Source organism: Lissotriton vulgaris, chromosome 2_1 (genome assembly GCF_964263255.1).
Source record: "Lissotriton vulgaris chromosome 2_1, aLisVul1.2, whole genome shotgun sequence".
Taxonomy (NCBI): domain Eukaryota; kingdom Metazoa; phylum Chordata; class Amphibia; order Caudata; family Salamandridae; genus Lissotriton; species Lissotriton vulgaris.
Window position 1 is genome coordinate 722,027,044 of NC_141687.1, and position 12,087 is coordinate 722,039,130.

A 12,087-nucleotide genomic window follows, 5' to 3' on the forward strand; every position below is an offset into this window, starting at 1 on the left:
AAACTATTCCAAAAATATTTCATAGATTATGCAATGCTTCTAAATAAAATCTGAAATTGGTACTTGTTAAAAGTGGCATTGTGAATCTATGTCTCTTCATAAAAATAAGAGCCGGCATAACCCCATTGCACCCTCCTTGGTGAGGTAAAATCTTAGTAAAAGCGTAAGATGCATGCATATAAATATCAGATTCACAATGCCTATTTTCATATGTAAACCACATGCAGGGATCTAAGAGGTTTATGATTATAGTTTTTTTAGTTTGGCCCTGAAATGGCCTCCTAACTGAGCACTATAAAAAATAACCTAGATATTATAATAAATATAAATGTGAAAAGTACAATTAATGTGTATCACCTGCATATTTTCAACAGAAGTTAACCTTATGAATGAGTCAAAATGTAAAGTTTAAAACACGATTGACACATGCTTGGTGCATTCAAAAAGGGAAGCTTTTCAACTAGAAAGTAAATATTCTTCCTTGAACTATATGTTGCTTGGTTGCTATCAGGTATCTTGCAATACAACAATAAACCTCGCACATATTCAGTCAGTAAATAATGTGAAACTCAAATCTCCGACATTTACCATGAACTATTGGTGGGACCCATGACCCATAAACTCTTGTAACCCGGAGGGTCCCATGAATGTATGCCTATGGCTGTCCTCTCTACCAGGACAGAACACTACACTGCAATCATTTGCCCACTAACTTGATACTATGTGCTCCTTTTTATTTACTAAAAACAATTGAAATCATTTAGTTTAATGTATCCTCTCCTAAGTTTTGGAATGAGCATGTGTAGTGAACCATTGGCCCCTGCAAGGAGTGGACCCCCACTTTACACGCACCCTGACGACTGTGCATGCCTAGGGGAGAAAAAGCAGCATATAGGACTGCTTGCCCCAGTATTGGAACTTTCATAGATTCCCATGCTTTGTATCATTCCCCGTGGTCGGAATGGGAGCCTCAGTAGTATCACAACCATAGAAACAAAAGAGAAACATAGGCCTAGGCCTCATCTCATTTTGTATCCTATCACTCTCTTTGTGTAAAAGAGACCAAACATTTGCCAGGACCAATCAGAGTAGCCTCACCCCATAGAACCTTCCTGAGAGAGTTCAGAGCCTCAGATTTTTCTACCGCACGTTGTGCTAGGGAGTCTCCACTGAGCTCGGCTCAGTTTTCTCATTCTTTCAAGTTATTTCTACAACTTTTTCAACTGCAATCAAGACATGTCTGACAAGGAGAAGAAGGCCTTATTCAGGTCCTGTGCCTCTTGTGGTAAAAAACGACTTTTTGTGGAAGATAAGCATAAAAACTGTATATATTGCTTATACCCCGACCACAAGGCCACGGACTGCAAGATTTGTAGAACCTTCTCTACAAAAACACTTCGGGACAGAGAGGGCCGGCTGTTGACCTGGCTTCAAAAAATGAAGACTCGGAAGGAAGTGCTTTCATCAGATGAAGAGGATTTGACATCAATGGCTTCCTCTCACAGATCCAAGAAGAGGGGTAGGTCTCCTCCTTCTTCTTCTTCAGCCGAGCCCCCTATCAAGGCCCATCATAAGATCTCTGACAGGTCTGAGAGGGCTAGTCCCATTAAATCTCCTCACGTAAGTGAAAAGGAGAGGCAGGGACAGGCTGCTGGATTGGTTACAGCCACTAAGGACAAAAAGGAGGTTGCTTTCTCTTCTGCTCCGTCCAAAAAGGAAAAGACTGGTGAAAAACACTCTACAGTCAATACAGGAACCGTTCCTGAGAAAAAACAGCGTACGTCGACAACAAAAACATCAGGTACGTCGACGACGAGTACTTCTGTGAAAAATCCCGCCGTTTCCTTGCCCCCGTCGATGGGATCGTCGTCGGTGGCGGTTTCGAAGTCGACGATTTCATCGTCGTCTATGGTACCAGATTCGTCGACGATGAAGATCTCCGGTAAGGTGCTGTCGACAGCCTCGTCGTCGACGAAGACTACGACAACGACGTCGACGACGACGCTCATGGTGATGACGACGAGTTCGTCGACGAGACCGTCGATGATAATACCGTCGACGACGTCCAAGGCTCCGTCGACGAGATCCACTGCACCGTCGACTATTCCATCAACGATAGCGCACCGTCAACGACGGCTCCGTCGACGAGGTCGTCGGCGGGTCAAAAGTTGCAATTTCCTATTCAAAAGCTGAAGATAACGCCTGAAATGACGTCTCCAAGACGGGTTTCAACGCTTCCACCTACACTGCTCCTGGATGACGAGTTGGATGAGGAAGAGTATGATGGTGGCAAATATGGGGATGCCTACAGTCCCTCAGATTTGCATGTCAAATTGCAAGAGACTGACACAGAGGAATATTATGAACAGGCATATGATCAAGAGGCTCATCATCGCTATGTTCCTCAAGAGCGACGTCCACTTGGTTTAGGACAGGACATGGTGGCCATGCCGGCATCGCTAATCTCTGATCTTCAGATGATGCAGAAAGACTATAGAACCAGGTTTCCTTCGGAACCTGTATTGCAGCCAGCTCAACCTCCGCCTCAGGTGTTGCCGCAAGCGCAACCAGTGGTCGTGCAGTCTCCTTCGCAAGCGGTTCCTCTCACTCAAGTGGTCATACCAACGGTCCTTTCCCGGACGTCGGATCCCGAGCCCGCCAATACCATTCAGCAGGATTCCTCTTCTGATGAGGAGGTACAGGTGGATCCTTTGACTGATCCATTGCAGGACCCAGACTTGGATCCCGGTGACAGTGGACTACAAGATCCAGACGCCACTGGTCGAGATACTTCTATTTCCCCTCCAGTCGATATAGGGGGATTCCATAACCTCATGGAGAGAGCGTCAAAGAGGTTTGGACTACCAATTACAAGGGAAGAGTCTGAATGTTTCCTTTATGACTTTAAAGAACAATACAAAAGATCAGTCAAATCCATTCCCATAATTGAGCATGTGTGGGATGAAGGGATAAAGATCATGCAAAATCCAGCCACCGTTATCCCAGTTCTTCCTAGGCTGGAAAATAAATATAAGGCTCCAGAGGGCAGTCCAGCTTGTCTTCTTGGTCAGCCGAAGCCTGATTCGGTGATCTCCCAGGCTGCTCAAAGTAAATCCAAAAACCCATCAACACCTTTGACTACGCCTCGGACAAGGACGGTAGGCGCCTGGATAACGTGGGAAAGAGGTTTTCTTCCATGGCCAGCTTGCTTGTTCGAGCAGCAAATGCTCTCGCCATTCTAGGCAGGTACGACCGCCAGATGTGGTGTGACATGGAGCCATTTGTGGAACAACTGCCAGACTCCGCGAAGGAAGAGGCTAGGAGAGTCCTTATGGAGGGAGAAAAATCTTCCTCCGAAGTAATTGACTGCGCAATGGATATTGCTTCCACGGCTTTTCGTGCCTTAGCAGGATCAGCAGTGCTACGTCGTCAGAGCTGGCTGAGAGCCACCTGGTTTCGTCAGGAGGTCCAAAATAAGATCTTGGACCTCCCATTTAATGGGGAGATGCTTTTTGGTAAGCTTGTTGATGATGCTCTGCAGAGTATGAAGAAAGACAGGGACACGGTGAAGTCATTGGGATCTCTGAAGTATCGTAAGGTCCCATTTAGAGGTGCACGAGGCAGAGGCTTCTCTTCTTATAGAGGAAACACCCAGCAGAGATATTCCTCACAGTCTTCGCAGTCTTACAAGACTCAATACCCAAATCAACGGCAAGGACAATCGGCGTCTTTCTCTCGCCAGCCTCAGCGAGGGCGTCAGAACCGCCAAGGACGTGACAATGCCAAGAGGCAATAGCGGCCTCCTGGCTCTACCTACTGTTCCTTCCCTCCCAGTAACATCAGTGGAAAAGTCTTAATATTACTTCACCTTTCCTTAGTGGAGAGAGATGGTAACAATTGCCCCTGTGGCTCTCAATGCGTTTCGAAACGGTGATTAGAGCCAACGATATTTTCTACGGTCTTTGCTGTTAGGTACTAGAATAATAAGATCGTTTTTGTTTGGACTTTTCCAAAAAGGAGCATGTCAAACTAATCACTTCTTTTGTTTCCCAGACTCTTTCTCATTTTGTTGTGAAGTATTCTGACCTCTCGTCTAAACTTCTACGCAAGCCCATGTTTGTGGATAAGGGTATGTGCGATTATTTTTCTTTATGGAAACATGGTGCGAGAGTTGCCTGAGCTCTATTTTCAACTATGTATTCCACTCCACTCTTGGCGATATGGTGTTGGTCTATCACTGTGCACTGTGTGAAAGTGGCTTGAATTCAGCTTGTATTGGGGTTATAATTGGCTACTCAACGGTTTCCTTTATTTTTTCCAATTTTTTGCACAAATCTTTATGCACTCCTTCTCCTATTATCCTGGACACGGTCTACACATATTCCCTTATATTTCTTTTCCAGGTTATGTATCTTTTCTTTTTTATATTTTTCTACTTCTCGGGTACTCCTTTTCCAGCAATATGTATTACAATGAATGGCCATATTTATGGTGTATTTTATTGTCCCTGCAGAAATTGTTTAAATGACTGAATATTGTGATATGAAGCGGCAGCCCTGAGCCCAGCTCTCCACATACTACTGTTTATATCTATTGATGTATACTTCAAACCTATGGAACTGTTTTGAAAATTCACAGAAGAGAATACTTGTTATTGTTTGCGCCCTGACGAAGGATTGGTGAATATCGGTCCTGTTCCGAAACGCACGTCGGTGCTTTTCTTTCTTTTTTCGTCTTGCCTTGTTTCATTTATGTATGTTTTGTTGTTTTTTATGGTGTACATTTTTTGTAAAGTGTCTTGTACTTTTTGTATATATTGCTGATTAGTATGACTGATGATGGTTGGTATGGTTCTGATTGGTGGTTACTTTGAAGGTGTGAGAGGGTATGTGCCGCATACATTTTGATATGTAAATAGATTTTGTATATATAATTGTGCCTCTATCTTTGTATGATCTATAAATGAAAACTTCAGAAAATAATAATAAATAGATATATATGTTTTTCAAATAAATACTCTCTGTGTGGGACTTTAATGATGTCTGTTATGGATTAGAGTGTTTGCCATTTAATAGATCTAGTCTTAGGGGGGGTCCTCTTGTTGTTGATTACAGTTTTTTCCCTGCCTCCTCCCCCTAATACTTATTTTCAGGGACCCTCGTGTGTTTTTGACTGACGCCTCAAATGAGAACAGCATGCGAGTGGTGGCTAGTAAAAGACAATATCGCGGAAGGTCCGACATTCAGGATTTCACCATCCCCCCTGATTATGACTACAGATGCGTCTTTGGAAGGCTGGGGAGCAGTGCTCCGAGAGCTTGAAGTCAGCGGACACATGTGTCCAGAGCAGCACCAGTGCCATATACATTTTTTGGGGCTGACGGCCATTCGGTTGGCTTTGCAGGCTTTCCTTCCCAGAGTTCAAAATCAGACAGTGCTGGTCCGGACGGACAATACGACGGCCATGCACTACATCAACAGGCAAGGAGGAACGAAGTCACAAACTCTATCCAATGAGGCTCAGGGAATCTGGGATTATGCGATTCTGCACGGGATCAATTTGAAGGCCGAACACCTGGCAGGTTCTCTCAATGTCATGGCGGATGCCCTGAGTCGCAAGACAGAGGCGAATCACGAATGGGAATTGAATCAGTCCATTCTGGAGAGTGTGTTCTCGGTCTGGGGGACACCGACCATCGACCTCTTTGCCTCTCCGGTGAACGTCAAATGCCGGTTCTACGCAAGCAAAGTTCACCATCAGGGATCTCTGGGGAACGCTCTTTCGATTGCCTGGTACGGCGCGTTCTTTTACGCTTTTCCGCCAATTCCCCTCATCCCATGAGTACTCAGGAAGATGAAGGCGGAAGCTTGCAAGATGATTCTCATTGCCCCAGCTTGGCCCCGGCAATTCTGGTACACAGAACTCCTTCTACTCTCCCAGGATCATCCAATTCGCTTGAGACCAATTCCATCCCTATTATCAAGGAATATGGGCCAGGTGTCCCATCCGGATCCAAAATCACTGCCCTTGACAGCGTGGTTCCTGAACACAGAGAGTTCAGTCATCTGATTCTCCTCAAGGAGTGTAGAGAAGTGTTATCCCAGGCAAGGGCACCAAGCACTAATAAAACTTACAAGGCGAAATGGAAGAGGTTCTGCCTGTGGTGTCAAAGACAAGGTCTCCATCCCTACAAATCTCTACCGCATCAACTTTTGCCATATATACTATCATTGGCTAAGTCTGGTTTGGCGCATTCGTCTGTGAAGGTACATCTTGCAGCCATATCGAGGTTTCGGCGCAGTTCTTCAGGACCGTCCTTATGGTCCGCTAGGATTGTTAAACATTTCTTGAAAGGCTTGTTTCGGATGTTTCCTCCTGTTCGCCCTCCTCCGCCAGTTTGGCAGCTCAATCTTTTCCTGGCTCAACTCATGAAAGCTCCATTTGAGCGGGTGCACAAGGCGGACTTGAAATTCCTGTCTTGGAAACTTGCCCTCCTCTTAGCTCTAACATCAGCGAGAAGAGTTAGTGAGCTTCAAGCCCTATCCATAGTGCATCCATTCCTTCAATTAAAAAAAGATGTGCTTATTCTTTGCACCAATCCGAAATTTATTCCGAAAGTGTCATCTGAGTTCCACTTGAATGAACCTTTGATTTTAAAGTCTTTCTTTCCGCGCCCTTTTACGCCTGCGGAACGCACATTACATTCTTTGGACGTTCAAAGATGCTTGAAATTCTACTTAGAACGCACACGACCCTTTCGAAAATCATCCCAATTGTTTGTGTCCTACAACGCACCACGAAAGGGGTTTCCTTTGGCAAAGAGTGGTATTTCCCGCTGGATCTCAAGTGCGATTTAATTCTGCCATCAAGAGGCGGGCAAGCCACTGAACAGAAAGGTCCATGCACATTCCACAAGGTCTGTGGCGTCGTCTGTGGCTCTTTTCTCTGGAGTCGCCATTAAGGACATATGCAGGGCAGTAACGTGGAGCAGTACTCATACCTTCACGAAACACTACTGCCTGGAATCTGCAGGGAGAGACGACGCGGCTGTTGGTCAGGCAGTTCTGCGGAATCTGTTTCATTGAGAGGTGAGCTTTCCCTACAGGCCCTCCTTCCTGGTGAGCACATTTTGTTTCTTGTTTTTGCTATGCTATAAGTATTGCTAAGTGGCTATGTGATACCATGTATTTACAAAATGTGTCTTGGTAATTTACTGCTAGCTACTCTGATACAAAGCATGGGAATCTATGAAAGTTCCAATACTGGGGCAAGAAAACAAGTTACTTACCTGTAACTTTGGTTCCCCAGTATTGGTAACTTTCATAGATTCCCATTCGCCCACCCTCCTCCCCTGGGAAAGCTCGGTCTTTTTACAGAGTTAGTGGCGGTTTGCACAACGGCTACGAAAATCTGAGGCTCTGAGCTCTCTCAGGAAGGTTCTATGATGTGAGGCTACTCTGATTGGTCCTGGCAAAAGTTTGGTCTCTTTTACACAAAGAGAGTGATAGGATACAAAATGAGATGAGGCCTAGGCCTATGTTTCTCTTTTGTTTCTGTGGTTGTGATACTACCGAGGCTCCCATTCCGCCGACGGGGAATGATACAAAGCATGGGAATCTATGAAAGTTACCAATACTGGGGAACCAAAGTTACAGGTAAGTAACTTGTTTTCTTGCGGCCCATGGGGTCCAGATTTACATTTAACTGATGCAACGCAGCACATCTAATAATGTTGCTGCACTGCGTTGCATGAAAGGGAGAGAGCAGAACAGCGCCATATCTACTAAGATATGAAGCGGCTGTGCTCTGTCCATACACTGGCACCCTTTTGGCTGCTGTGTGCGAATGAAGCTACCATCGCACCATAGTGTAAGATTATCTACGTTGCAGAAAGCTTAGGGTTTGAGCTGGAAGGTGTCCCCTCCAGTAAAAACAAACTATACTTTGAGGCGTTTCCCACTTTGTATGTGTGCTGCACAATGCAGCTCGCATGCAAAGTGGGATAAATAAGAAAAAAGAAAAACATTTCTCATGATTACGCCTGCCTTCCATCTATAATTCTTTGTGGAGAGGTATTTTTGTCAAAACCCATGGGTGGTTGTATGGGAACGCCCTTGTACCATCCATGGAACGCACCCTTGAGACAGACTACTGCAAAGGCAAGGTGCAGTTTTTGGATATTTTGGGTTAGTAGAATCCAACACAATGGGTTGGATTGCAAACACCACCACAACACTTAGGCTCAGTTTACAAAGGTGTCACACGACGCAGCAGTGCAACGCCGAAAGGTACTGCGCTGCGTTGCGGGACAGGGAGAGAGTGTCATATCTACAGAGATCTGTGCCTCTCCTCCTCTCTCCCTAGTGTCAGGGCAGATTCTGCTGCCGAGAACGCACTCACCTTTGTGCTATATTGTGAGGATGTTTGCCTGAGTCTAGCATAGGTTTTGTATTGGGCGTGTACCCTTCCAGTACAGAATACTATGATTAGAAAAGTTTTAAAACTTTTCCTACTTTGGTTGTGTGCTGTACAGTACAGCACACATGCAAAGTTGGAAAATGAAACATTCTCATTCCAGCAGAGTTATTTTTTGACGCAAAACCCTGTCCACTAATGTTATTAAATAGGGTTTGAGTCAAAGGGCATGGGTGGTTTCATGGAAACGCCGATGTCGCACCTATGTAACGCTCTCTTGCAAAGTGCTCCAATACCTTCGGTCGAGTCTGTGCCCTGTGTTTCGAATCTTCGTTCGCTGTAGGAGTACTACATACTCTTGTCCACTATGTGGCGCTATATCCAAATGATTGTGAAATAATGCACTGACTGGTCTAGGTCTCACGCGGTCATAATCATGGTTTACTGACATACTACTGATGAGTTTCTATTATTTCTCCTTAGTATTTACGGGAGTACTGATATATTTATGATTCTTTCATTAAAAGTGTGCCCAGGAATAAATGTTGCATAAATGGACGGAAGATCCTGTGTTTATGATAATGCTTCAATTGTCCTGAAAATAAAATTCAGGGCGGTCCTGAGAAATTGTCTGAGAGGGTTCATTTTAAACAAGACATGTTAACGCGTTCATTAGAGGTAGAACCCTCAGCCGACACCCCGATTTTTCACAACTAATTTGGTTTTATTTTAGAGTCTTGCGTTGCAAGTATCCAGTACGCTCTTCCTGCCTTATATGCAATTGACTTGTGCAAAGCAATGATAGGCCTCCAAAAGCATGTACATGTTTTGGCATAACTATTTCTGTTCCTGCCTGAAATAAGCAATGTTTGTATTTTACAGAAGTGTGAAAAGCTGGTGCTGTCTCTCTACTGCAGTAGCCTCAGTCTTCCGTTCCAGGAGCCGGTAAGCCCTCTGGTGAGCATTTAGATGTTTAATAAGCAATGAATATTAATAGTCCGTGCTGGGATAGTGTATGCAGATTATTTTTTTTCGAATGAAACCTAGTTATATATTTCCTAAATTAAGACGTTGGAAGCACTGCTGTGTCCATGCACACAATTTGCATAACCGATTTTACGTTTTCAGAATACTGTGGGCTCGAGGCCCCACATGTTTAGTGAAGGAATCCCTAGGGCATCATTGCTATGTGTGCATAACTGGCCATGAGCTCGTGTACCCAGGCCCTTTTATTAATAGGGTCAGGTGACCGGTGACAACTGTGTTAGATGGGTGTGTGAGCACTATCCCGAGGGAGGGGGCTGCTGCATGGCCTGGGGCCACTCCTCCATTAGGGCAGAGGGGCTGGCGCCCCACTGCTTTCTCGCGAGAAGCAGAAAAATAAAATGGTATTTGAAATACCATTTTATGTCTGCTTCTCGTGCTGAGAGAAAACGGAAGGCAGGGTATGCCTGGTTGGGGGTGGGTATGCCTGGTTGGGGGCAGGCGAGTCTAGAAGGAGTTGGCCCTGACTGTTTGGTGAACCCTCCGGGGCCGACCAAAGCAGTCATGCGCACTCTACATTTTCTCTATGTAGGCTGCATGCAGCCTACGTAAAGAAAATGGCCTCGCTGTAGGCGCCCGCCTGGACACTGTCCGCACCAATCACAATGCTGCCTTTGCAGCGTTGTGATTGGCATAGGGGAGGGAGGCTGCCTTGGCTTCTTTCTGTTGGGAAAACGCAGGACCGGACCTGACCAGGAGTTGAGGCAGGGCGAGACCCGCCGACCCGGTAAGTTAAGTTTTATAACATTTTGAATTTTAACCCCCTCCTCGCCCACCTCCTTCCCACGAGTCATGCCGCCGCGTGTGCAAACCAGGTCCGTGGGGTGTCTCTGTGGTTCTCCGGTAACTGCAATAGTGAAAGCCGAAATCACACCTGTCCTGGGGCCCATACCACACCACTCCAGACCTGTGAATGTATATAGTGTTGTGCCTTGCCACCCAGCCATCCTTTACTTTACCCTCAACACTTTCCTGTAACAACCCATTTCTTAGCGTGTTCATATTTACTGCCATGAAGATACTTGCGGCGGTCTGTTATGAATACTCAATGCCAGTAAATACAAGTTTGGCATTTTATAAAGCACTACACGTGGACTTTGTAACTTCAGGGTGCTGTACTCATCGCCGAAGTATTCACAGTAGTGCTGAATAGAGGTGTTTAGATGGCAGTTTATGGTAGTTGCAGCTTTCGGTGTCATGTTTTATTCTTTGAGTTATTCCGGTACAATCTGCACAGATTATTGTATGAATGTGGTGCTTGTATAGCGCTAAACTAGCTGAAAGGCAGCGGAGCGCTATACTCACCATTACTGTATTGATGCCTGTTCTTAGTACAAGTGGCCATGGTGCCTTCTGTGGTTTCTCTCTGATACTGAAGGTTCTGGGTCCCCTTCCTATTGGTTGGTAGCTGTGTGTGGGGTGTCCAGACGGCACCTGCACTAGTGCAGACAGAATCACAATGGTTCTGGCCTCACATGCCATGCCACACCAGGTCTGTGGGGTGTCCTGGCGGTTCTGCGACCACTGCACTAGTGCAAACCGAAGTCACACGGTTCTGGGTTCGTGGCACACCACACCAGGTTCATGGGATGTTCCAGCGGTTCTGCGGACACAGCACTAGTGCAAGCCAGAGTTACCAGTCCTGGGGCCCTTGTGGCTTAGGGAACCTGTAAAGAGGAGGTGAGGGGGCTCACACAGCATATTGCTATTTTCAAGGGGTTAGGTGTTTCTGCATATTTGTGTGTGTGTGTCCAGAATTTCTGCAGTCTGTGTGTGCCATGTACTCCTGAAGGCAGCCCTTGCAGGACAAACAGCACACCAGGGCCCTGTGCACAAGGTCACACAAGACTTCTGGCCAATCACCCCCGTAAACGTACACAGTACTGCTGCTATCAATCAATCAGTCAATCAGGAGTTTGTTAAAGCGCAACTACTCACCCGTAAGGGTCTCAAGGTGCTAGGGGTGGGGGGTGCAGGTTCCATTCCATCAAGGAGGGGGTCTGTCGAAGAGCCAGGTTTTGAGGTTTCTTGCGAAGATGGGGAGCAATGTTGTCTGTCTGAGGTGGAGTGGAAGGGCGTTCCATGCTTTGGCCACGAGGAAGGAGAAGGAGCGGCCTCCCGATCTCGTCTTTCTGGTGCGGGGGACCTCGGCGTAGGAGAGCTGGGCTGATCGTAGGGTCCTTTGGGGTGTGTGGAATTTGAGCCGGCTGTTCAGGTATGCTGGTCCGGTGCCGTGGTGGGCCTTGTGTGCGTGGGTGAGCATCTTAAAGGTGATTCTCGCCTCGACTGGGAGCCAGCTAAACACAACAGGCCTGTTGGACGTGGCCCTTTTTTTGCTAAAGTTCCCAAAACTTTTGGCTTTCCCCCTAGACTTTTTTTCTGACATGGTGTTGCCATCTTAGATGCCTTGGGCACTTTGCCACTGCTGATCAGTGTCAAAGTGCAAGTGCTCCCTGTGTAACATATAATGGTAATTGTTTGTCCATGATTGGTATGTGTGCCTCACTAGTAAAGTCCCTAGTAAAGTGCGCTATGTGTGCCAGGGCTAGTAATGCAAATGCTACTAGTGGGCCTGCAGTACTAATTGTGCCACCCACACAAGTAGCCTTAAAGAGAGAACTCAGGCCT

The 12,087-nt window shown here is 46.1% G+C and overlaps 1 protein-coding gene across 2 annotated transcripts in view; it reads left to right on the top strand.

Annotated features, from left to right (window-relative positions):
- Nucleotides 1–12,087, top strand: part of TRIM66 (tripartite motif containing 66) — an 862,818-nt gene that overhangs the window by 798,852 nt on the left and 51,879 nt on the right. Inside the window, exon 17 of one of the 2 annotated variants that reach the window (XM_086956002.1) lies at nt 9,298–9,360. In XM_086956002.1, the coding sequence (XP_086812128.1) occupies nt 9,298–9,360 (63 nt within the window). Of the gene's footprint in view, nt 1–9,297; nt 9,373–12,087 lie in introns of both variants that reach the window. The other variant, XM_086956003.1, reaches the window with a different exon arrangement.